The sequence below is a fragment of the Thunnus albacares genome, chromosome 8 (assembly GCF_914725855.1).
Source record: "Thunnus albacares chromosome 8, fThuAlb1.1, whole genome shotgun sequence".
In the NCBI taxonomy this organism is placed as follows: Eukaryota; Metazoa; Chordata; class Actinopteri; order Scombriformes; family Scombridae; genus Thunnus; species Thunnus albacares.
In genome coordinates, this window is record NC_058113.1 from 34,170,629 (window position 1) to 34,198,167 (window position 27,539).

The window sequence follows — 27,539 nt, forward strand, 5'->3', positions numbered from 1 at the left end:
GATGGGGAATCTCTCTTATTTCACAACAGCTCACCAACAACGTAGACAGACAGAACATTACAGAACGTGACCTTTTATACTGAAGACTGTGTGTATGTGTTGGTGTTGCGTGACAAGTCTCATCCTGTTTTGACTCTTCCTCAAACTCTAAAGAAGAACAGGACATTTCTTAATTTCACTTAACTTTGGACTTTTACCAAATGTGAGTGGGCGTCTCTCTACTATGTGTGTGTGTGTGTGTGTGTGTGTGTGTGTGTGGTATTCCGCCTCTTTCCCAATATCTCTAGATGTCTCCTGTTTTGGTTCGGTGGGCTGACATGTTTGGCACCAGTAGAGGTCACAGTGACCTGGCTCTCATCCCCCCCTACATATCCCCCCCCTGAAATCACTCTAGTGGTTTAGACTATATGTGTTCAGTATGAGTGATGGATAACACAACACAGAACTGAAACAGTAAAATGATATTCAGGATATTTGAATGAGTATAACATTACTGTGATAATGAGCACATGAGACGGTTCACTACCTCAGAGGTTCACTACCCTGAACCGTGAACCATCAACGCAACACATTCTCATAATAACTCAAACAGTAGTTCATGAAATTAAATGGATATGATTAAGCCACATTTTTACAATAATCTTTTTAGATTTTGGTCTTTTTTAACAGCATCTTTTAACCTGATGAAGGATTTTAGTCATCGGACGTTTGGAGAAACTGAGCTAACGTTAGCAGCAGCTCGGCTAACAGCTCCTCCAGACGTCCTGTGTGCACCGAACAGCACTGATTCTTAACATGAAACAGCTTTATTCAGTGTTTTTACCTGTTTTAATCACCAGATATGTTTGTTTTGTGGAGGAGGAGACGTCTGAGGATAATTTAACTCCCAGTAAAAACATCCTGAATGATGAACACTGACTCCTAGTGGCTGAAATTACATATTGTGTGTTTAATACATCCTCAGTCTCACCTGTACGAATAACTGAAGTAAACATCTGCTGTGGTTATTAGTGTCATAATGAAACTAACAGCCAATAGTAACAGTTTAATAACACCAATAATGTGAAATTACAGATATTTAGCTGACACATGTATAGACTGTATGAACATGTTCCTACATATTACTTGTAGACAGTTCTGTGCAGAGAGTGGTAGAGGAAGGGAAGCATGTGATCAGCTGACAGCAGTATGTTGTGTAAATGCTGCTTTTCTCTCCTTTGGGAAAACGTTTGGTAATCATAAACATTCCTTTTATCACCAAGGTCATGATGCATCTCGTCCTGCTCTCAGAGATTAATGAATCATAAAACGAATAATAATTAGTGTCTCAAGGACAAAATGTAACTGAGGAGGCTTCTATGATACGACGTGATAACACACTTCCTGCATCGCTGTCTTAGACCAATCAGATCGTTCCTGTGTGTGAATAAAGACCAGACCTGCTGTTTACTCCTGTAATCTGCATGACCTTCAACCTTTATTATGAATAATCGTGATACACACAGATCCATAAGTTTCATATGTTTGTTTGATGTTACCCGACTTTCCACACACAAGAAACTGAATCTACACACAGTTTCAACACATCTGTCACCACAACCTGATCCGAGGTGGACCGCTGCCGTCCGTCCTCCCGCTGCCGTCCGTCCTCCTGCTCAACCCAGTTGCCAGAAGAAAACGTTGGCATTGAACATTTCTGCAAACCACAGAAACGTTTAATATATGTGTTTCAACACATGAATTACATATCATATCAACATTTCTACAAATGTAGCATTTTAACATTTCTACCTGTTGAATAATGATGTTTTCCGGTGTGACGATGCTGTGGTTAAGGTCTGGTTAGGTTTAGGTACAAAGACCACTTGGTTAGGGTTAGAGAAAGATCATGGTTTGGGTTAAAATAAAAATTAAAAATAAAATAAAAACGGCTGCAAATGTCCTGACGTCTCGCTAAAAACACCCACTTTTGACGGTTGAAACAGGAAGCGGACATTGGTTTCGGTTTCGAGGTGGTCTGGAACCGTCTTCTCTGCTGATTTCCAACTTGCTGCCAACAAACTTAACTAACCGTCCACCTGCTCCTCCTCCTCCTATACAGGAAAGATCAACTCATATAGATCACATGTGAACTACGTCACTTTGTTGAAATGTTAATATGCTACGTATTTCACGTATTGAAACGTAGATATTCAACGTTTCTGTGGTTCGCAGAAACGTTTGTAATGGGGAAATTGCTGATCACTCAATAAACACACAAAGAGAGCATTGTCAGGTTATGAAATAGTGTAATCAAATAATACAATCAGAAGTATAAAGCATCATAGTTCTGGAGACAAAGATACCACCTAGCTATCTTTTCTTTGTCTGAAAGGTTAACCAGTCCCTTAAATACTACTCGTACAGAATTTAAGACATCTGTTTACTAACCTTACAGGTCAGCAACCCTCAGATAGAAACATGAGTCAAAAGTTCAGCTAACCTAGGAACAGACTTTCTTCACGACCATATATGACAGTACATAAGCACCAAGTAGCATCACAAAATAACATTACTACTATATTAAATTAAGGACAAACCACACTATCCTCTAAAGCTGATCAGTTTTACACATAAACATCTACATAACTACAGTTTATCTTATCACTGGCTCAGGTAAAGGTATAACAGAATAAACTTAACTGTTAGACACACAACTGCCTCATCTTACACAGCAAAGAACTAAGTTTAGAATAGACACAGCACACAAACTAACACTAAACTGAACTTAAACACTGTCTGAAACATGTATGATATATTGAAGAAATACATCAAATGATAACCTGTTATTCAGTTTTCTTTTACACGTTGAATATCTACGTTTTATTCTGGCGACCAGGCTGTCCTCCTGCTTTGTCTCAGCCTGCAGCTTCGTTTACAAGAATTTGACAAATTTTAAGACACGTGGCAAACTCAGATAAACAGTTAGACTACACACAGACAGCTGTCATGATATTAGCTTAACCAACATACCAGCGGCGGATGAGAGACTGTGGACAAAGCAGATGAAAATGTTTCTGCTGGTTGAACAGCTGGTTTGATAAATTTCTTATTGGCTTTTTATTCACAACGGTTTTGTTGCACTGAGTGTCGTCAACTCAAGTAAAACTTTATCTTTCACTTCATCCTAAAAAACTAAAACAAAATATTCTGAATCCCTCTCATGTCAGTATGAAGACTGAAGAAGACACAACAGCGGCTTCAGAGACAATAAATGTATTTTGGGATTCGTGATGTTTGTAACTTGCGTCCAATCTTCTTCTTTTTCTTCTTCTTCTTCTCCTCAACATCTGTCTGCAGCTCCAGCATCCAGCTGTGACCTACAAACTAAATCTGTTTCCAGTCTGTGAAGTCTCGTTTTGTTTCAAGGCTTTCAGCAGCAAACAGAGACGAGAACACAACAACAGCTTTTGATCTTCATCTGGACACAAAAGTCTAATTAGAAAGAACATCAGTAACATTTCATTTAAAACCTGATTATCACCCCGTTAATTATCGTTACTGTAGTCAGAATATTATTAATATAAGTTAACGACACAACAATGAACTGAAATCTCTTCTCTGATGAGTAAAATAAATGAGATAATCTCTCTCTTTGTGCTCCAGTGAAGTGTTTCTGTTTTTTTGTCCACAGTGCACAGTGTGGGACTGGGACTCCAACGGCAAACACGACTACATCGGAGAATTCGAGGCGACGTTCAAAGAGATGAGAGGAGCCATCGATGGAAGACAGGTACGCTGCAACTATTGATCTTCATCTTCTTAATAATCATCTTTAAAGAATTATCTGTCGGTTATAAATATCTCTTGGTTCTTGACTGCTGAGCAGATGAAAACATTTGAAGACGTCACTTTGGGCTCCGAGAAATTATAACCAACATTTCTAACAATAATCAGCAGATTAATCAATAATTGTTTTAATTTACAGCTAATTGTAGCTCTAGTTGTCTCTGACGTTGTTTTACATCAGAGAAGAATGAAAGAGGAACAGTTTTAACGTATTATGTGATGCAGTTATGTGTTTACTGAATGAAAGTGTTGGTTTATTGTTAAAATGTTGGGTTTTATTTTTAGTAAATCAGACTCTGTGTGTGTGTGAGATGGAAGCAGAAAGCTCAACATGAAGTCATATTTTTAAATGTCGTGGTGATATTATTTACTGTGCTGACGTGTTGTTTACTACATGTGTACTGTACGTGAGGAAATATGAGTCTAATATCATGATGATGTCGTCTCAACAAAAAGATCAGAGTTTGATGAGTTCCTTCTAAAATAAGGAACAGAGTTCAAATATACTGTGGTTGAACCAGGTACCAGGTTTATTATTTTATTAACTTGAGGTGAACATTTGTAGAAATGCTGCCTGCAAGTCAAAACTCAGGGCTTCAACCTGCTGTATACGTTTCGTTTGCGGTGTTTATTTTCTACCTTAATGATGAGGTGACATCGGCTTGTTGTGCGCTTCCATAAACAAGCCGTTTGTGCTGGAGCCTTGGTTGCTAAGGTGGTTGCTAAGGTGGTTGCTAAGGTGTTTCCATGTGTTGTTCAGCTCCAACATGTTCGGATGGATTTGAGAAGTTGACATTTGGAGTAAAGAAGGAGAAAAAGAAGTGAAATCCTGCTACTATAGTTTGTTTACGTAGCCTCCGGAGCCGGAGGAAGCTTCCTGAAAGCTGACCAATCAGAACAGAGTGGGCTCATCAGGAGGCGGGGCCTTAAAGAGACAGGAGCTAAAACAGCCTGTTTCAGACAGAGGCTGAACTGAGGGGCTGCATAAAGGACCAGTAGAAGATCAATAATCAGTTTTTAACTGGAAATCATGCAAAGATATTCCAGTAGAGCCCCATTATTTAAAATACAATAATAAACTGTGAGGAGCAGCAAACTAAACATTCATAAAAAAGATAAAAGACACAGTTACTAAGAGAAAAGACAAACAGCAACAAGCAGCTTCTTAAAACTCCGTATGAAGTCAGTAACTATCAGTCTGCTCGTTAAACACCTGCTCGTTAAGGATCTCACAGGCAGACCTGCTGATTATTATTAAGAGTGACAGCAGAGAGACCAGTGAACGTCCACATCATTGATTCTTATCAGCTGCTCTTCACATATTTTTACACCTCTAAACATGTTGCAGCCAGCACTGAACCTCAGAGCTGCCTGTTAGAAGGTTTTATCTTGATATTTTATGATGTATTTTGTGTAATCAGACAGCTCCTGCACAAAAAAAAAAAAGCTGTTTTGTGATCGTCAACATGTAGCATCAGATTGAGCCCGAGCGCATTTACAATCACATGTCAACAAGTGAAACCAAATGCAAATACACAGAGTATAACTGCTTCATATTTCATTTATTCATATTCACAGCTGTGTTGACAGCAGATCTGTGGTTGGAGGCTGTTTGCTTCAGACTCCTGAGGGACTCCTGCAGAGTCAGAAATCCTCCTGAAGGAGAAATATCCTTGTGAGGCAGATATCTGTTCACTCTGACAGAAAGTCCTTTTTCTCCTTGAGCTGCAGAATCAATTTAATGGCTCAGTGGGAGTCAGACGGAGCGACACCCACAGCTCCCACACTCCCGACACACACTCACACTCTGTTCTGACCCGGATCAAGTGGCCGCAACCGAACGGACACACACCAACAAAAAGATATTTTATTAAATATAATTAAGCCAAATTGAAGAATTAACTAAATATGTAAATTACGGGGTGTGGAAATCAGTAAGTCAGTGGTGTGTGATGTGCAGGAGTGGAAGATGTATGTGTGTGTGTGTGTGTGTGTGTGTGTGTGTGTGTGTGTGTGTGTGTGTGTGTGTGACGGTGCATAAAAGCAAAGTAAATAACTAAAGTAACTGAACCGAACCAAACGGGAGCCTGCAGGGAGGCAGAGAGAGAGTGAAAGATGTGTTCCAGGTGTTCCAGGTGTTCCAGGTGTTCCAGGTTAATCAATCACCTGCAGGGCGAGTAGAGACACAGGTTGGTTATATAACAGATTGAAACTCCAGATGACTGCAGAGGAACATCACAAGTTAAACCTCAGACAGAGAGCAGGAGGAGACTGAGAGACAGTGTCTGATGTTCTGTCTCCTTTTAGCTCTGCTTTGGTCTCCACCATCGGATACTAATACGTTATTCGGCAAAGCACAAATAGTGGGATTTTTTTTTTTTTTTACGAATATTTGTTTAATACAAATATTTTTAAAATGATTTGCTTTCCAGAAGAAAAAAACATGCGTGCAGGTCGATTACATCACTATCTCAGTGTCTCTCCTCTGCTCCGCTGTGACGTCTATCAGCAGGTCTCAGTGAGGGGAGTCACATCCACCTGCTACATGACGCACATTTCCTAATTTGGACATCACTTTAATTTTCATCTTTAATTTTTTTAAAATTATAAGCGTAATAAAAACAAAAACAGGATTTTTAAGCCTCTTTCCACTTTTATTCGAATACAAATACAAATAATTTTGCTGCCTCAACAAATACAAATACTGGACTCTCTGCACATCACTAATACAGAATCACAACGTCAGGACTCTGATGTTCTTTGAGAAATTTATAATGTAGCACAAAGTCCAGAGGTTGTTTATCTGCAGCGCAACAAGCTGGTGAAACTGTAAACAGAACTGTGTTTTCTGCACATGCTCAGTTGCGTCTGCCTTACACAGAACTACTCTCTGGAGACTGAAAACATGATGCTGTTATTAGTCTTTGGAGCCGTTTCTAAACAAACTAACATGACCAAACTCTTCATGATGAAGGAACATGTCACCCAGTGCAGCGGTGAGACTCACTGACATGTTTTTAATCAGATATATCAGCTTTAATACACGATACTGGTTAGTAAATCAGTTCATTGTTGGTTTGGATCCAAACATGAGATTTGTTGACAAGAAGAAAAATAACATTGCCGAACCAAATACAGATACAAATACAAATACTGGACTCTCTGCACATCTCTAGTCTCCACCAGCTCCTGAGAAACATCTGGCTCTTGAAATTTATATTTTCAAACCATATTTTTCACTTTCAGGATGAGGACTAACTAATTTTTCACTAACATAACGTTATCTTGGATGACGAGTTATAAAGATGAGCTGCTAACGTTAACTTAAACTATCATCCAGGACTGATTCTAACATAACCTGTAAAACCCCCAAAAACTCTGTTGGCCTTGAACGCAACACTGAGTTACTACTTTAGGTAGTAAACAAATTAGCTGTACATACAAATGTAGAGTTTACATGAAAGCAGAGAATCTCTCAGCGCAGCTCAACAGGGAAACACTGTCCGAGGAAACACAAAGAGGGAATTTGATGCTAAAAAGACTGTAAATGTGTCAGATATCCACTTGATATGACTAACTCAGACTGATGAATCCAGTATGAACAGGAGGAATGATTACAGCGAGGAAAACCTCTCTGAACTCGTCCTTTATAACTTCATCTCTTCTTCTGCTGAAACCGTTTAGAGATGCTGGCGTCTGCATTGACTGATTAACCAGCGTTACCCCGCCGCCGCTACGCTAATGTGGCTACAAACCAGCCATCTGCGGCAGATTTTGACCCCGGCCAGTCGAAGCAGAAACGATCTGATCTCCGTTTTGTGCTGTAGCTCCAGGATCCCATGAAAGCTGCCAATTAGCAGCATGACGTCCTTTTTAAAAAAAACGCACCTTTGGGCGGCTGAACCGCCACCAGGTTTTTGTCGAGACAGACGGCGTGATGTGATTACCCCGCACACACACCGGCAGCAGAGACCGAGCTAATGAAGACACAGCTGTCAGGAAGAAAAGCTGTTTGACAGAAATGAGGCAGTCACTAATTAAACTGCTGCCCGTCCCTGCTTTAACGGCGCTCTCGTCTCCAAACGTTCAGGTTGTGTGTTTGATCGGGAGATTCCCAGAAGATGACAACATATGGCTGAAAGCACACAAACAATCTGAGGCAGGCGGGAGGATTCCTCAGCTGAGCCGCTCTGTCAGCCGTCTCATTACCGGTGACGAGGAGTCCAATATTTCCAGAGTAATGATCCTGTGAGACTGTCGGGATGAAATGATACCACCAGTTTTCTGTCAGAGGGACTTCCTCTTCCTCTTCCTCTTCCTCTCTTCAACAAATATCCACCTTCTGCAGGTCAAAGAGGCTGAAAACTGACACACAGAAACAACTGAAGGTGATAAATGCATCATGGTGACTGGAGGATCATTCATTTTACTGTCACATGGACTCAGGACAAGAAGGAAATTACATTTATATATCACTAAATTATTTTCCCAGTTACATCATGATGACAAACATTAAAGCTGAACTGCAGCGATTTTCCACCTCAGCATGTTTCCAGGTGTATGAAGTAGTATAAGAGCCAGTAATGCTATATATGTTCTTACTAGGGGTCTGCCCGGATACAAATATGTTATTCAGCAAAGCACAAATATTTGTTTCGTACGAATATTTTTAAAATTATTTGTTTTCAGGAAGAAAAAAAACCAACATGTCAGATACCAGCGAGCAGGTCGGTTACATCACTATCTCAGTGTCTCTCCTCTGCTCCGCTGTGACGTCTATCAGCAGGTCTCAGTGAGGGGAGTCACATCCACCTGCTACATGACGCACATTTCCTAATATGGACATCACTTTAATTTTCATCCTTAATTTTCTAAAATTAAAAGCATAATAAAAACAAAAACAGGATTTTTCAGCCTCTTTCCACTTTTATTCAAATACAAATACAAATAATTTTGCTGCCTCAACAAATACAGATACAAATACAAATATAAATACAAATACTGGGCTCTCTGCGCATCACTAGTTCTTACATTATTTAAGTTCATGCTGCAGTTACTCCACAGTATATGTAAAGTTCAAGTATATTTTGAAGAGGGTTATAGGTGTATACATTTACTATTTTTTCTCTAGAATGCAGGAAAATATATTTTTGTTGTTAGCGACGGCGGGTCGGGACATACAGTAGTTTTAATGCACATGTGCAATAATGCAAAAACGCTAAAGTGTAGAAGAATCTGCAGATATGTTCAGATTGAATCAAGTCTTTGTGACATCGTTACATCGATTCTGTAACGGACCAGCTGGCTTTATGTTCATCCAGCGTTTTCCCGCCTCCGCTGGACTAGTGAGGAATATTCACAAGTCAAAACTAAACTACTCTGTAGATTAAATGGCCCAGAAACTTGAAACTATAAGTGGTAAAAAAGCCTCTGTGTCTCCAGAGTTGGCTGAAGTAAAGTAAAAACAATGAGGGGGTGTTGAGTCAGAGAGAAGTTTGGTTAGCAGACCTCTGCTTGAGGCTAACAGCTCCAGGCTACATTAGCTGCTACTAGCATGATACAGTTGCATTATGGGTAAAATAAGCGCCAGTTTTGACAAGGAAGAAGAATGTTTGAAATAAAAAAGACGATATCTCTGATTCTTATACTTTTTTATAATAATATAGTACTATATTACTATAATAATATTTTATAGTAATATAATAAGTGTTAAACACAATAAATGATTCAAAGATTCTGGATTTTTACATGAAGGAGAAGGAGGAGATTTTTAAATATTTTAAAATATATTGGAATAATTTTCATTTTATTGAGATTTCAGGTTTGTTTCCATGGAGATATTTTGATAGAGATATTCTGGTATTAAAAATATAAATAAGTTATGATCCTTTTCTAGATGAGTTGTTATAGTCGTATGAACAGTGATCACACCTGCAGCCTCTCCTGCCTGTTATGTGAATCCTCTTTCAGTAGGTTTCAGTAATCTCAGGTTTGTTTCCAGCGTTTTATCCTCCGCTGACAGAGCTGCACTCTAAGTCTCTCCACCCTGCTGTTATGAGGCAGAGGAGGAGAACCGTTTCACCCTCCTTCACAGGAAACACACAGAGTCCCGCCGGGGGGAGAAACCTCCTCTGTCTTCTTCTTCTCTCTTCACGTTTTATTTATTGGCCTCCTTCCACAGCTGACAGTCTCCTCCCGGCCCGGCGACACAGAAACAAGAATCCCTCTGAGCCGAAGCCTCCAGAGAGCTCGTCGCTCATCCTCCTCCTCCATCCTCCTCCTCCATCCAACCGCCCAGACACAAACACAGTCGCACGGTCACCGCGGTTACATGTGATGGAGTCAGAGTGAATCCTCGGCGGCCTGTTTGGGCAGCTGAAGGATTGTCTTTTGCTCGGAGGGGTTTGTGGTGTGAACATCGCTGTAACAGGCTGAATATAAAGCAGCAGTTCAGCCTGTGTTTCCTCCACCTGCAGGCTGTTTTCACTGTCTTCTGTCTAGAGCTGAAAAATTTACAAGATTTCATCTAATTACCCTTTTAAATTGAGGTTATGCTCTACAATTTAATTTCAGGCCAGTGTTGTTGGTCTATATAGCATTAAAGATTTTAAATGGGTAGAAAAAAATCCTTAAAGGACACATATTCTGCACATGTCCAGCTCTATATTTATATTCTGGGGCTCTACTGGAATAAAAACTCCTTATTTATCTTCTACTGGTCCTTTATGCAGCCCCTCAGTTCAGCCTCTGTCTGAAACAGGCCGTTTTAGCTCCTGTCTCTTTAAGGCCCCGCCTCCTGATGAGCCCACTCTGTTCTGATTGGTCAGCTTCAGGAAGCTTCCTACTTCCATACTCAAATCCATCCGTACATGTTGGAGCCGAACAACACATGGAAACACCTTAGCAACCACCTTAGCAACCATCTTAGCAACCACCTTAGCGAAAAAACCTACAGAGCTGACACCTGTTTATGAGCAAGTGCGACGAGCCGATGTCACCTCGTCAGCAAGGTAGAAAAAAAACACAGCAAACGAAGCGTTTACAGCAGGTAAAGCCCTGAGTTTTGACTTGCAGGCAGCATTTCTACATAATTTGGAACAAGTTTTGGAACTTTGACCATGTTTAACATTTGACATCAGGACAAGATATAAATAACTGAAAATCACTAACAGCATGATATGTCCCCTTTAAAATATACAAAGTAATATTACAGGTCATTTGTGCCTCAAAAGGACATTAATTCTTCTGTTAAGGTGTAAATGTCAAACTTTAATGCAGGAGACAGTTTCATCCTGTTAATGTACGTTTTAAAAGAACATTTCTTCTAACTTTGAACTATTCTGTAGTTGACAGTTGAGCTGCAAACATTAGTTATTTATTGATTAATCAGTTAATCATTTTGAATATTTCTTTGTCCAAATTCTTTTGTTCTAGTTTGTTAAATTTTAAAAAATCATCTTTGGTTTTGGAAACACTGATTCATCTTTTTCACCTTTTTCTGACATTTTATGGACCAAACAAACTAATCAAGATAATAATCAATAGATTAATTTATAATGAAAATAATCGTTGCAGTTCTAGATGCCATGTGTAGATATTGTATTTTAATTATCACAGAATGTAATCCAGCATTTTGGAACATTTTGAAGAGTCAACCTTCTTTATAATGTCGACTAAAAGTCATTAAGAGTAAATGAGTGCAGCTGAGCAGCTAATGAGCTGAGCTGCAGGACAAGATGTGTTCATGGTTGTGAGTTTAGATAAGAAGGAGAGTTTAACAGGAAGCTGATGTGGTTGTTGTTCAGAGAGTTGATGCTCTTGTGTTGAGTAGCAGGATGCGGTCAGGCTCAGTGCGACCGACTGAACGATACTTCATCCAAATAATGTAAAACTAATTAAATGTGTACATTTCTGCCTTTTGGTTTCAGATTTTTTCTCCCTTAAACCTTTGAAAATAAATATTTTATGACCAAAACAAACGTAGAAGCCATCGTTCCCTATGAACTGTTCTGATCATGAGCCGTCTGATGTGTTCAGGGATTCAGTTTGATTTATTTCTACATCATCGGACATGATGCTCAGTTTTAAATTGACTCTGATCTTTGTGAACCGAATCAAACCTCCGACAGAAATGATCCGTGTGCACCAGAGAGAGAGAGAGAGAGAAGGTTATTAATGGAGTCATAGAGGCTTTTCTGATTATGATCCAAAACTGAGGAGGAAAAATATCGATATGATGCGTTTATGCACCTGCGGAGAATGAAAGGAGCAGCGTTTCCTGTCTGGAACATAAACACATCCCCGAGACGCTGCTGCTTTTGTTTCCCTCCACAATGTCTGTCAGTCAGGCCTTTGTAATGTTATGTAATCCAACACACACACACACACACACACAGATCCAGAGGAATAATTAGTGTGTTCACCTGGAAGCAGCAGCTGCTTGATGCTGCCGTCTGTAAACATCTTTTATTTCACGTCGTCTACGAACAATTAACTGATGACATGAAGCGTCTTTGTTTAAATGAGCATCATGTTGAACTGAAGTCGCACTTTGAAGAAGAGTCCGACTGTAAAAAACCTCATGTCTGCAGCATGTTAGTGGGATTTAAACATAAATGTAGTTAAGCAGACTGTTATTTGTCACCTTGAAAAGATAAATATTCTTGTCTTGTCGTGTGTTTGGTATGAAAGAAAGAACTGAAGACAAGCTAGAGGTCACCTGGATCAGTCCGCTGGGATCAGCGCTCGGCTGCAAAGACAATTTCACAAAGTAGCCGAACTGTAATGACAACTTCCTGTCTGTCACGTGATGCACACTGAGCGGCTGTAACACGATGAATAAATGTTTCTGAGTGAAAAGATTTGGCCCGATAACATTTAAAAGGTCTTTTAAGAAATATTTATAGGCGTCTAAAACCGCTGCGTGATTAAATTTTATCCTCATTAAAACGGGCTCGGCCAGCGGAAGTCTCTACTGAGCGTGCTCTGTAATGATCAGGAAGCATGAGCGACATCCGAGTCATTTCTTTACAACAGGAAGAAGATTTTTTTAGCTTCATTGGTCATTTGAATGAACAGGACGCCATGTTTGTAGTCCAGTATCCAGTTCATCCATACTGGGGACCTTAAAGGAAGTGATGGTTCTGTGAACAACTTCTCTGATTTATACTAAATATCTGTCTGTTCATCTGTTACTGGTGTGTGTGTGTGTGTGTGTTGCAGGTGCAGTGGCCGTGCATTAATCCCAAATACAAGGTGAAGAAGAAGAATTACAAGAACTCCGGGATCGTCATCCTCAACCAGTGCAAGGTGACCAACATGTTGATTTTCTGTCCTTTCATCTCAGTTTGAAGCATTTTAACTTTAAACCTGATTCATCCAGCAGAGGTGAAGCTTTACTTCTGGGTTTTTTTCGTTGGCGTCTGGCTGACAGACTGTTGGAGGAACCAATTATTGTAGCTCTGAGCTGCGTGACTAACCTGACATTTCCTGCCAGACGACGCTGAGCGAGGGGGGGAGTCTGGGGAATCCTGCTGCCGCCGTTGATATGGATGAAAGCCAGATGACATTTAGCCTGATGACACTTGACACCTACCTGAAGAGCTTTCGCTTTAAAACAAGTTAACAAGTCGTTTGAGAGAGAGGAAGCGGCGCCGAATGAGGCGTCGCAAACAACACGGAAACAAATTACAGAGCCGGCTGTGAAGGACGGGAGGTAATTTAAAACTTGATAGATGAGCCGTTGGAGAGGAAACGAGAGGACGCAGGAAATGAAAGCAAATGTTTTTGAGAGCAGGAGGTGAGTTAGTGCGGAGACGACAGAATGAGAGCAGGTTTACTAACGAACGGCAGGTAACGACCGGTCCATCCTCCTCTCATCTGCTTATGTTTAATGATAATCCAGAAAGATGATTAACTCTGATCTCATTCTGTCAGTTTGACCTTAAAACCATCAGGAGGTGTTGGGAGGAGACTGCAGGCTGGAGAACATTCTGCTTTATTTAAGCAGGAACTGAAAACCAGGACGAAAAATACAAACCGAACCAAGAGCAGGCTGAGAGCTGATTGGCTGACGGGACTAACGAGACTGACGCAGAACCATAATCATGAATAAACCATCCCAGAAGTCACATGAACACAAAATCAACTCCAGCGTATGATGCTGTCGACTGAAACATGAAGTCCAGTCTCACACAGGCAGAAACGCCTGAGGCCAACTGGTGGAGGGACAGTCAGACTGGTGGAGGGACAGTCAGACTGGTGGAGGGACAGTCAGACTGGTGGAGGGACAGTCAGACTGGTGGAGGGACAGTCAGACTGGGACAGAACCAGAACATGAGGAGCAGCGTTCCTGCTTCCCGCTGTGATGTAATGTATTTATATTCTTCACAGCTCTGCATTATAATGACCCGTTCATCCTGACTGAAGTAGGAATAATAATAATAATAATAATAAATGAGATTTATACAGCGTCTCTCAAAACACCCGAGGACGCTTTACAAAAAAGGAGAAAAAGAAAACAGGAAGGTTTTGAGGGTTTGAAGGAGTCCAGAGGAGGAGAGTTCCAGAGGGTGGGGGCCGCCACACTGAAGGCTCTGCTGGTGAGGGGGGGACCGAGAGTGGCTCCGAGTCCCGAGGCTTTGTGTTGGTGGAGGAGGTCTGAAGGTACTGTGGGGCGGGGGTTTTACTGGGAACCCCAACAGTCCAGACGATTTGAGATGAAGTCATGGATCAAGGTCTCGGCGACGGCGTTTGAGAGTGACGGCCGGGGTCGTGAGATGTTCTTGAGGTGGATTTGATGTGTGACTGGAAGGAGAGCGTAGAGTCCAGGATGACGCCCACATCCTGGACGCACATGTTAACACAGACAGTTGATGAGAAGCGTTCTTTATCCTGGATATGTTGAACTTCATCCTTCTGCTGCAGGAGGAAAGTTTCTCTGAGCTAATCTGTGACATCGCAACTAGTCTGGAGCCAATCAGGGCCCAGTATACAACTTGAAGCCTCCAGATTAAAAACACTGAGATGAAGTTTACAGTGAAGGAGGATATTCATAGATTGTGAATGTTTAATGGGGGGGGGGGGCTGTAAATGTCATTTTAAGGATTTCTAACATGGTGAAACGATTTATTATTCCAAACAGAGTTATGTCTGGAGGGATCTTTAACTTATTCAACTGACTTATTATCTTCTATATTAAATTTAAGTTCAGCTGAAAAGTAAGTGGTGTTGCAGTGTCGGGGCGGCGGGGGCAGCAGCGGGGGCGGTGGGGGCGGCGGCGGCGGCGGCGGGGGCGGCAGCGGGGCGGCGGGGGCGGGGCTCCACTCTAAAATCTGGCCCAGGGCATAAACATGGTCAGGACTGAGGAGAGTCTGGTTCTAAAGGCTGCAGCTGGGTGAATCTGATTGGATGTTAGCAGTCAGCTGATGGACGAGTCAGTGAGGATGAAGCATGAATGAAAACAGCTGATGAAGGTTTGACTTCATCATCTGATGTCATTTAAATATTCATAAACGCCAGTCTGTTTTTATTTCCTGTCTGCAGATCATCAAGATGCACTCCTTCCTGGATTACATCATGGGCGGCTGTCAGATCCAGTTTACAGTGAGCGCACACACACACACACACACACACACACACACTAACACACACACACACACACACACACACACACACACTAACACACACACACACACACACACACACACACACTAACACACACACACACACACACACACACACACACACACACACACTAACACACACACACACACACACACACACACACACACACTAACACACACACACACACACACACACACACACACACTAACACACACACACACACACTAACACACACGCACTAACACACACACTAACACACACACACACACTAACACACACGCTAACACACACACACTAACACACACACACACACACACACACACACTAACACACACACACACACACACACACACACACACACACACACTAACACACACACACACACTAACACACACACACACACACACACACACACACACACACTAACACACACGCTAACACACACACACACACACACACTAACACACACGCTAACACACACACACACACACACACTAACACACACACACACAGATTCAGGTCACACTCCGGTCGTCTTCCTGTTTCATTTTACCGCCAGGAGAACGCGAACTAAATAGCTCTGACGTCTCCATGGAAACAGTAACCACGGCGACACCATCCGTCATCCATCTGACTGTCCCAGTTAGCACCGGCATCTCTCACTGAGGTCGCACCAGTTAAACCAGTCTGACTCACTGAGTCTTCCTCACCGAGTCTTCCTCACTGAGTCTTCCTCACTGAGTCTTCCTCACCGAGTCTTCCTCACTGAGTCTTCCTCACTGAGTCTTCCTCAGCTGTTACTGACGCAGCTTCATGCTGCGGTTTTCAAACTGTGACGCGGAGAGAAAAAACTCCTTCGACTCATAACTCAGTCAGAGAAAGAGTTCATTGATTAATGGATCAGTAGATCAAATCTGTAACAATTTTAATAATCGATTAATCGTGTCGGTGGTGGCAGATTTCCTGCTTGTTATAAACGGAGGTCTGATGCTCTTAATGACAGTTTTTACATTTTACAGACTAAATGGTTAATTCATTAAATGATTATTATGTGATTCAGTGTGACTTTCACTTCCTGAGGATGTCACATGATCAATATGTCTGATTGTCTGTCACCAGTAGGAACCAGAGGAAGAAGCTGCTAACAGCTGATTCTCAGGACTTTAATGGAGACTATCGACTAAAAGAAGAACAGCAGCTAACTCACTGAATCCTGTTTACAGCCCCAAAGCATTATGGGAATTGTAATTCTAAAACTGAGAGCTAATTAAGAGCTGCTGCTGCTCAGGTTAGTAGAATCTCCTCAAAAACTCCAAACTGACAGTTTCACAGTTTATGAAACTGATCATTTTGATAAATTAGTTTCAGTTCTGTAAACTTTTTCTCCTCCAACAAACGTAACATCCTTCCTTCAGTCAGGCGGCGACACAAACACGGTGTCGCTCTCCGTCTTCCTGTTGTCAACACATGTAAACACGTAAGTCAACACCGCACAAAGCTGCAGCGACGGCGGCTTCGCTCTCCCTCAGCGCTTAAATGTTTAATCAGCAGCAGCGTCGTCTGAAACCAGCCAGAAGAAGAAGAAGAAGACGAATAAAATAGAAGAAGTTTGTTTTCTGAAAGGTCTTTTTTTTAAAACAGTCCAGAGAGGCTTCATCACTCAGGAGGCTCAGAAACTCAACTTAACATGTAAACAAGTGAGGAAGTTTCAGTTCAGCAGGAACAACAGGAAGTCAGGTGTGTTTGTGTGCAGCGGCGGCGCGTCCAATCAGCTGCTCTCCAGAGGAAACTCAGACTGCAGGTTATTCTAGTTCACAGACGTCTGAATAGAAGAACACATCAGACTGTTTTCTTTCTTCTTGGATTTAAACACTTTACAAAGCCGATGAATCAAGAAAGAAGAACGTTGAGTTCCAGTTGAAAACAGCTGTAAGCGCTCAAACACAAACACAGAGAAACAAACTGCTGACACAAACACACCAGGAACGTGCTGAACATACAGTATCTGTGTGAATCCTCAGTGTTACTGAATACAGACCTGAAATATGCTGCCAGTGCTACAAAATATTCTGATTTATTAATAAGGGATGATGAACAATCAATGTGATCCTCAAAATGTCGAAGAGAAAACGTCAAATATTTAAAATATAATATATGTATAAGATGTGATTCAGCTCCAACATGTTCGGATGGATTTGAGAAGTTGACATTTGGAGTAAAGAAGGAGAAGAAGAAGTGAAATCCTGCTACTATAGTTTGTTTACGTAGCCTCCGGAGCCAGAGGAAGCTTCCTGAAGCTGACCAATCAGAACAGAGTGGGCTCATCAGGAGGCGGGGCCTTAAAGAGACAGGAGCTAAAACGGCCTGTTTCAGACAGAGGCTGAACTGAGGGGCTGCATAAAGGACCAGTAGAAGATAAATAAGGAGTTTTTATTCCAGTAGAACCCCAGAATATAAATATAGAGGCTGGACATGTGCAGAACACGTCGTCTTTAAGTTCAACCGTGAACCCTGCTAGACCTCTTGTGTCACAGTAACATCATGAAAGCTGACTTGAGCTGACGCTGGTCTCTGATTGGTTGTCATCCCTCCAGGTAGCCATCGACTTCACGGCGTCTAACGGAGATCCTCGTAACAGCTGCTCGCTGCACTACATCCACCCGTACCAGCCCAACGAGTACCTGAAGGCTCTGGTGGCTGTGGGCGAGATCTGCCAGGACTACGACAGGTCGGTCATCATTACATTAAAAGAGGGTTCCCAGTGTTCCCAGTGTGTCCATATGAGCAATGAAAGAGGTTTTCCTCGCTGTAATCATTCCTCCTGTTCATACTGGATATTAAAAGATCCTTCAAATGTGTTTTTAATGGAAGTGATGGAGGATAAAATCCACACAGACATTTAAAGGTTGATGTGAAGCTTCAGAAAATGTTGAACTGTTCCTTTAAAGACAAAACAACAGCAGAACATTAAAGATTTGTGTTGTAAGATATAAAGAACGACTTGTCTTGTATTTCTGAGAAGTTTCCGTCTCTTTTCTAACTTGTACGAAGCGAGCAGGAAGTAATCAGTCACACAGCCAATCAGATGTGATTTCTCCGCTTTGTGTTGAAGGAGCGACAGTCTGAATGAGCTCGTTAACTCCTGCTGGCAGCCAATCACGATCCCTCCTCCTCCTGCGTGTCTTTTTTCCATTTTAACCTCCGGACTGACCGTCTGCTTCTTTTTTTTCCTTCTTTTCTTCTCTCAGTGATAAAATGTTCCCGGCGTTCGGCTTCGGCGCTCAGATCCCTCCTGACTACAAGGTAATTTAACAGCTCAGCTCGCCGTCTCTCTCCCAGCATGCTCTCTGTCAGCGAGGTGGAAGCCTGGAGAGGCCGAGTGATTACCGGTCCGCCTCCGCCTCCTCCTCGCCCCCGGGGGGGTCCTGCTGGTTGAATAGTAACCCCCTTCCCATGATGCCGTGCAGGGGCACGGCGGCTGCATTCATGTTTCATATTTTACTTTTCAATGCAGTCTAAGCGGCTTCCATTGTCGTTTATTCACAGAGGAGAAGTTAGAAAATGCTAATAACACACTTACAAAAGTGTTTTTCTGTCAGTTTGGTGCACAGCTCTGAATACTACATTACCCATGAGCCTCTGCTGCTGTTTTATGGAAGAGCGAGCCAGAACAGGTGCTAATTTCCGGAGGCTCATGTGAAAAAATGAAAGAACAAACATTAAAGGAAACAACTTCTAAATCCAGAAATACAATAAATACCAAAAAACACGCAAAAAGAAAAATGCTACAAAGCTAATCGCTACACAGGAAGTGCTCCAGGCCACCAGGGGCAGTCGTGAGAGCAAGTTTCTCTTAAAGTTGATGCTTTCGCTCTTGTGAGCACTTTGTCCTGAAGGGCTTCCGTACTAATCAGAGTGGTAATGAACAACCAAGAATCTGAAAATAAATGATTGAATCTGTGCTTGTTAGAGAATTTTAAGCTCTGTGATTGGATGTTTCTTCTCAAAATACACCTTGGGAGTCGTAGTTCATTTAAGTTTTTCTTGTAGTTTTGTATCAAAGAACCTGATATTTTCTTCTTGTTCTGATGATTCAGGAGTGAATCATTGACATCATCTATGAGGAAAAATGAACTTTATTGATTAATCTATCAGTCAGAACTCGTGGATTTATGATAAATATAAGAATCATTCACAAAAAGAAGAGAGTGGATGTTTGGTTGCAGACAGTTTCTTCTTACATTACGTTTGTTTACTCTATGAAATGAATACAGCATCAGTCTGTGGACCGTTGCCCCTGGCAACTGGTGAGTGACTGACACTTCCTGTACAGCAGCTGCCCTGATGTCACCTCCCAGTGATGTGCAGCTCACAATTAAACCGTCCAGCCTCACCTGAGAGAGAGAGAGAGAGAGAGAGAGAGAGAGGAGCAGACAATCAGCCGCTCAGATTAGATATCAAGAAGAAGAAAATGAAAGAGGCTGGAAACAAGATGGAGAGAGAGAGAGACAGAGAGAGACAGAGTGGTTATTTCATTGTTGAAGCTTTTTTTTTTTGGATGCAGAGATCAAACAGACTTGTTCCCCCCTCCCCCCCCCTCCCTCCTCCTCCTCCCTCTCCAGGTCTCCCACGACTTTGCGGTGAATTTTAACGAGGAGAACCCGGAGTGTGCAGGTAGGAGCTTTGATTCCCTTCTGTCTTTGAAAAACGACTCAAATATCTGATAGAGAGCCTCAGGGGGAGACTCTTTGATCGGAGGATTAGTTTCAGGATGACGAGGCTGCAGGTCGAAGGAGCTCCATCGATCTGAAGCCTTTAATGACAGAAGCGTCTCCAGGTGACTCAGGCTCAGGTGTGAATGATGCAGGTAAACTGGAGGCTGCTGTTCATCCTGCAGAATGAGAACAACACGAACAAGTCCTCTGTTGACTAATAAGATGTTTATGTGTAAATAGAAACAGAGAGACGCCCCAAAACTGGAATTCATGCAGTGCATTACTACCTCAAAACATACATCTGAATAATAATGAATGAATAAATACATTAAAATAAATTCCTTTATTTTAAAATTTAAATTTTGCTGTTAAAACACTTAAAATTTTAAGAAGTTGAAGTTAAAACATATTTAGTGAAAGAAGTTGAAGTTTTAGTTTATGTGTAAATACCAAATGAGGTTGAAGTAGAATAGTGGAAGTGTAATGTAGCATCAGATGCTTACTGCGTACTGAAGTACAGTACTTAAGTATAGTACTTAAGTATAGTACTTAGTAAATGTACTTAGTTACTTTCCACCGCTGGTAGAGACAGGTCATCTCTCTTCAGCTGTTTGGTTGTTGAAGACAAAAAGAAAATGATTCCGTTAGCTAACGTAGCCTAGCTTAGCACAAAGACTGGAAGCAGAGGGAAACTGCTAGCTTAGCGCCATAAAAAAAAGAAAAAAGTCCACCATCTAACAAGCAGTCTGTCTGATTTCCACGCTGAACTTTCTTGTTTATTGATCATGTCTAGAAGCAGAAATGCACCAAGGAGACGTTGTGGTTTTAGCAGTTAGCAGTTAGCTTTGAAGCTAATCGTTGACCTAAACGCAGCGTCACTGACTCTGATACTGATGGACCGCTCTCGAGCTTGTTAGCTAACAACCATGGATGTATAATAAGAGCTGGATAGGGCGCCGCCGCTCAGCCTTGCAGCCAGTTTTTCCCGGTGGCCACTCGCGGTATTGCAGCGAAAAATCCCCCTGCGGCCCAGAAAGGATTTTCCTCACAGACCACCACTGTAAAAGAGACGTCTGTAAAACTGTTGACAGGATGCCTCAAACTGCAAACAACGTCAATTATGACTCTTTCTATTAAGAACTTTTGATCCATGGAGGTTTTATGTTTTTGTAAAACTTTCCTCGAGCCGAGAAAAGCGATTTAAATATCTGTGACATCATCACAATGTAAAGTCTATGGGCTGAGTGGGAGCTCGTGGGCGGGGCCAGCGGGGGGAAACACTACTGCGCATATTCAGTGGGCCGCACAACACGGAAGCAAACCAGGAAGCTAGAAACTTTTTTTGGTGTATGCGCCAGGCGAGTAATTCCTATAGGACTGAATGGGCGCCATTTTTAGTCCGATATCCAGCTCTTATAATACATCCATGCTAACAACATGTGAACCAGACAGCAGTTGCTGCTAAGCTAACAGTTTCCTCATGCTGTTCTCTGTTTATCGGGTCAGAGAGAGAGAGAGACAGACTGTGTTCAGCTGAAGGTCTCTCACCCTCTCGGACGCTAAAGGTCATTGATCGGCTCTCGGAGACACTTCAGCATTCTTAATTAAAGCTGAGAGTGAGTGTGATGCTGTTCACGGTGACCTTCAGACACTAAATCACATCACTGCTGCCTCCGGGCATCCTGGGACACATCCAGAAAGTGAACTTGAACGCTCCTCCAGAGGCTTCTGTTTCTGGCTTCTTGTTTCACGGAGCAAAATTTAATTAAACTAGAAGCGTCGTGCTGTGCGGCTCACCTGCAGTGAGGATGTAAACATGTCAAATGTTTTGAGGACATTTGAAGGCTGTAGTCACTGAAGGCTTTCTGTGTGAAAACTATGCAAATGTGTCACAGTTTGATCCAGAATTGTTGCTGTTGAAGACTCAGTATTGATCCCTGCAGGGAACCAATCAGAAACAGCAGTAATATAGTAGATGTGGAGTGTTTGTGCCTTTAAATATATTTAGCAGAACAGTCGTTCATCTAGATGCAGCTGCAATGCTGCGCTCACGTGGATTCAGGAAGATGGTAGACGGCAAACTGGACATCATTTTAATGGATGAGATGACGGCGACGGTAACGATAGACAGCATCGCCTTCAAAAGTTAAAATATTGTAAGTTTTTACCGTCTGGATGTTTTTGTAGATCTGGACAAGAAGCAACAACATCCAGAATTATATGATCAGATGGAGCAAGAGGCTGAACTGAAACCTGCCTTCATCCATCTTCATCCATCTTCATCCATCTTCATTCATCTTCATCCATCTTCATCCATCTTCATCCATCTTCATTCATCTTCATCTCCTGGATGAGCTGTTTCCTGCTCTCAGCAGAACAAGTAGCACCGCATGTGCTTTTGAATTCAATGTTAAGTTTGCAGTAGAATAATAAGAGGGAAGCTGTTTTATAGCTACAAACATTACTAGAATAATTACAAAAAATAATAGACATGAAATAATTGTATTTAATATTTATTTAATATCATAGCAACATATCTTCATGCATGTTTTGAGTGTGAAGGCAGCAGAGGTCAGGTCTCAGCAGTGTTTCTGCCTCCTGGGTTGCTGCTGTGTTTCTTTTTCCTCCTAAAACTTTCTCTTTAAATCCTGGATCAGCTGTACCTTCCTCCCTCCATCACATCCTGCCTCCGCTCTGCTAATTCCTTCATATAAAAGCCTTCCTTTTAAAAGTCTGACAGAACACGGAGCAGAACTTTAACGCGCTCGGTGTTAATTACAGTAATTGTGTTTTTAACGACACACCATGAGGACGTAAAAAGCAGCCAAACTAACAGAACTACATGATCATTACTGTCATGTGAAGCAGCAACAAGCTAATGTTGGATAAACTGGATGGTTACAACAACACTGATGCCAATTTAAACACCTGAAGAACTTTTGTTTGCTACTTACTCATATATATGATCCTCTGAGCTCTGGTTCATTCGTCTGTCTCTAGTCTGCCTGTTGGAGGGTTTGAACATGTAAAGTCGATGTTCAGCCTCCACTAACACGCTGGTTGAGATGTAAAGATGCAGTTAGTTCATCCCGTCAGCAGCCGTCTCCACATGAAGAGCTCAGAAATCAGACCGGACGTCTCCTGCCAGACGTTCGTCGGTGTGATTTGTATTGTTGCTGTTGTGTCCCCGTCAGGTATCCAGGGCGTGGTGGAGGCCTACCAGGCCTGCCTCCCGAAGCTGCAGCTCTACGGCCCCACAAACATCGCCCCCATCATCCAGAAGGTCGCCAACTCCGCCTCGCAGGAAGTCCACACCAAAGAGGCCATGGTGAGAGAGTCACCTGTTCAACGATCCGTCTTCATTCAGTCTGCTGCCGTTTGTTGCTTTCACACTGACTCTCAACTCATCTGTGAACCAGCAAACTCACTTCTCTAAACTCACTTCTCTAAACTCACTTCTCTAAACTCACTCAGCAGCGACAGGCTGTCATCTGATGCTGTTTGGGCAGATTCGTCCAAAGCGATCAGGTTGAAAGTCGGCGTAGGAGGTAAAGTGTCGAGCTTCAGGGACCGGCTTCCTTTAGCTTGTTGAAGTTTAGTTTTGTTTCACTGAACGTCAACCATGAAGACGTGAAGTGAAGGTAAAAGTTGATCTGAGACGTTTCAGCACATCAACAGACAGACGTGAAGTGTGCAGCTTTACAGCCGAACGTCCTCCAGAGCAGAAGCCTACAGCTCTTTTATTCTGCTTTATCAACAACACCTGCCATCATGTTCAGAATCTGCTCATCTGAACTGATTTTAGATAAACAGATCATTTATTTATCTTGAGGGAAATTCACGTGTTGTCGCAGCTCCATAAAACCAAGATAATAATAACATGTTATAAAGCAACATAACAAGAAAACTGAATCTAAGAAAACCAAAAGAATAATTCCAGTTGTAACGACAGTAATAATACAATAAATACAAAATAAACAAAACAGAAAGCTGGATGTGATTGAACAGAATGTTACTTCTTTATATGTATTTATTGTAAGTTTTCTTGTCACGTTGTTTTATATAACATGTTATTAATCCTGTTGTTTGGTTCATGTGAATTTCCCTCCAGATAAATAAAGTATTGATCTGTCTGAACGACTGAACTGTAGATGTTTAGGTTGGTTTGATCAAACTGACATCTCACTGCTCCCAGTCGGAACTATTTTAACTGTTAATCTACTGCTTTTAATCTATATTAGAAATGTTTTACTTTTAGCAAACTGTTTCTTAATTATTTGGACTCTTGTCATGATCATCACTCCAGTCTGGATAATAAGCTGACATGGTCGTTGCCGTCTGGTTCACTGAGCTGACGCTACTCAGCATGTCTGTTCGTTTCAGCGTTCTTAACCTTCATGTAGTTAGTTGTATGATGAAGACAATAACTTAAAGAAATATAGTTCTTCAGAGGGGGGGAGAGATCTTGTGCATGAAGACGTTTATCCCAGGATCCACCTGAACGTCTCTCCTCCCAACGCCACAATCATGACGCTCTTTTATTACATCGGGCTCTGTTGGCAGTCGACCAGCTTACGCCGCTGAAACATAAGACACTACTTTTTAGATTAGATTACTTCGGAGTACCTGCAGGAAACAGAAGTACTGGTTCTCCTGGTCTGGAATCACTGCTCTAGAAAACAAATCTGATTCTTCTTCAGATTTTCTGATTGACTTAAAACAGCAGCTGCATTTAAAACTGAACACGTTAAAATGGTCAAACATCTGCTGACCGGTTTTATGTTCTTTCGTCTCGCAGCAATACTTCATCCTGCTGATCCTGACGGACGGCGTCATCACCGACATGGCCGACACCAGGGAGGCCATCGTCCAGGCCTCCCACCTCCCCATGTCTGTCATCATCGTCGGCATCGGGAACGCCGACTTCAGCGACATGCAGATGCTGGACGGCGATGACGGGATCCTGCGCTCACCCAAAGGAGAACCCGTCCTCCGAGACATCGTCCAGTTCGTCCCCTTCCGCAACTTCAAACACGTGAGTCTCCGCGAAGGACTTTCAAAAAAATAAATATAAATATAAATATAATTAAAGCAGCGAGCAGCGTTGGTCGGGACCTCGTACTCTGGCCCGTTGGGATCAGATCATTTTGCTTTTTAAAATGAGGGATATTTCTTACATGTATGGTGTGCTTTTATTTTGAAAGTTTGATTGACATGTGTACTGTCAGGTGTGTAGAGACAATAAGTAACTGATACTCATATATTTGAATGGAGAGTGTGAGCGAACCCACACCTTTTTGAACATTTACTGCTTCCACATAGTTTTAGATACAAACTTCATTTGAACTTTAAATGAATCACGAGACTTTGACCTACAAATCTTGAATTTACATGTTTTTTCTATCTTTTATTGTTTTTGAGATATTAGAGTGTGAGTTTTAAAGTCTTTTCTTGCTCCGCCTGTGATTTTATAATGATTGTGTATTGCGGAATGTTTCACAGCACTGAGGGAGTGACATCACCAGGAGCAGTTGGAGAGGAGGATTTTAGAGTACACTTCTGGTGAAATATCCTCATAAATCCCATGACTTTGGCCAAATCTTACATTAAAAATCATATTTTAGTAGGAAATTTCATGGTGAATCCATTGATACAGGTTTGAAAGTGGTCAGACTTATAGTTTAGACGTCAGAAGCCTCTGTTTGACACAAAGTTCATGCCCATAGATTGCCTCCCCATTGGTTTACATTGTAAGGGTGATGTGGCACTGCAACTTTCAGGGTTTATTAAATCCAAACCATTCGAGTTATTACAAAGTTTTTAACAACTTTCAGCATAGTGCCATAAGTCATGTATTAAAGTTTGAAGCTGATACCATTAACACCCTCGGAGGAGATAGCGTTTGTTCGGGGGCCAAAATTGGGGCAAAGTCTTATTTTGAAAGGCTAATTGCGGATTTGTAGGTCTTGATGAGATGAGTTTTGGTTTGATCTCTCTACGACATTCCTACGGGCCGTGGCGGCCATATTAGTTACATAGGTGGCGCTAGAGAGCACAATTTGGCACTTTGGGGGTTAATTTTTACATTTTATCAATTTTTTTTACCAGACTTCATGCTGCGTGCCAAATTTGGTGAGTTTTTGAGCATGTTTAGGGGGTCAAATTTAGGGTTTAAGTGGTGTAATAATAAAGAAAGAAAGAAAGAAAGAAAGAAAGAAAGAAACATACGAAAAACAATATTGTTTACAGTAGTCCTCTGCCTTTTGGGCTCGGTCCCTAATAAATACAGTTCTTAGTTAAACACAGACAAGCATTAATCATCATCATGTTTGATCCTTTCTGCTTCAGACTTACATTGAGGGCTGCTCCTGCAGGGGTTGATGATGGAAGATGTTTAGGGGGTCAAATTTAGGTCTGAAGTGGCGTAATAATAAAGAAACAAACAAACAAACACACGAAAAACAATAGGGTCCTCGCCCTTAGGCACTTAGAGCTGCTCCTGCAGGGGTTGATGATGGAAGATGATGTGATACTTAATCCTGTTACAAAGCTCTGATTGGTCAACTGTTTCCATAATCATCACTGGAGCAGCGTGATATAAAGATAGTTAATATTTAGGAACATTCAGCTGTTTACAGCCTCAGTTGTCCATAAATCTCTAAATATGGACACCAGCTGGTGTGTTAATTTGTCAGATTTTATTTTATGAGTGTATATATAAATTTGTGTGACCCTGCAGTATCTGTGGAGTATCTGAGACATGCTGGGAGACCAGTAAACCCAGCAGAGATGAGAAAGTGTTTTAAATTCAGGATGGGAGCATATTGGAAGAGGAGGAGGACGTGATGAGAAAGAGAGAGAGAGAGAGAGAGAGAGAGAGAGAGAGAGAGGGAAGTTATTGAAGAAAATGAGTTTTCACTCTATAAGAAGGCAATCTGCCAGCCAATCTTAAGTGGCACATGTTTTATTTCTCTCAAGTGTATTTTCAGTCTGTAACGAGTCTGAAGGTTAGCGACTGTACAGAACAGTGCAGATTTATTTTCACCAGTTTGGACTCATTTTAGAGATGCTGGATATATTTTCCCTCCAGGGTTTAATCTGTGTGATGAATGAGTTTCTGTCTTTGGCCCAAAAGGAAGCGATTTTCATTTGACAGCAGCAGAACGAGGCGAGCGGCTCTCAGTGACACTGACACAGTTAACGGCTGCTGTCTGTGAATTCTCCCAAAAGCAAGAAACAGAAATATTCAATTCAGGATTTAAAAGCAGGACGTTTGTGTTCCTGCAATAAAAAAAACTCTGATTTCTGTATTTACAACTAATTAACAGCAAATATTTTGTACCTTGATTATGCTTTTTATCAACGTATCTG

General features: G+C 41.7%; 1 protein-coding gene across 2 annotated transcripts in view; it reads left to right on the forward strand.

Annotated features, from left to right (window-relative positions):
• The window catches only part of cpne4a (copine IVa), a 79,024-nt gene that overhangs the window by 49,138 nt on the left and 2,347 nt on the right, over positions 1-27,539 (forward strand). Inside the window, exons 8-15 of one of the 2 annotated variants that reach the window (XM_044358816.1) lie at positions 3,674-3,772; positions 13,051-13,137; positions 15,373-15,432; positions 18,048-18,181; positions 18,702-18,756; positions 20,076-20,127; positions 23,363-23,496; positions 24,967-25,203. In XM_044358816.1, the coding sequence (XP_044214751.1) occupies positions 3,674-3,772; positions 13,051-13,137; positions 15,373-15,432; positions 18,048-18,181; positions 18,702-18,756; positions 20,076-20,127; positions 23,363-23,496; positions 24,967-25,203 (858 nt within the window). Of the gene's footprint in view, positions 1-3,673; positions 3,773-13,050; positions 13,138-15,372; positions 15,433-18,047; positions 18,182-18,701; positions 18,757-20,075; positions 20,128-23,362; positions 23,497-24,966; positions 25,204-27,539 lie in introns of those variants that run through there. The other variant, XM_044358817.1, reaches the window with a different exon arrangement.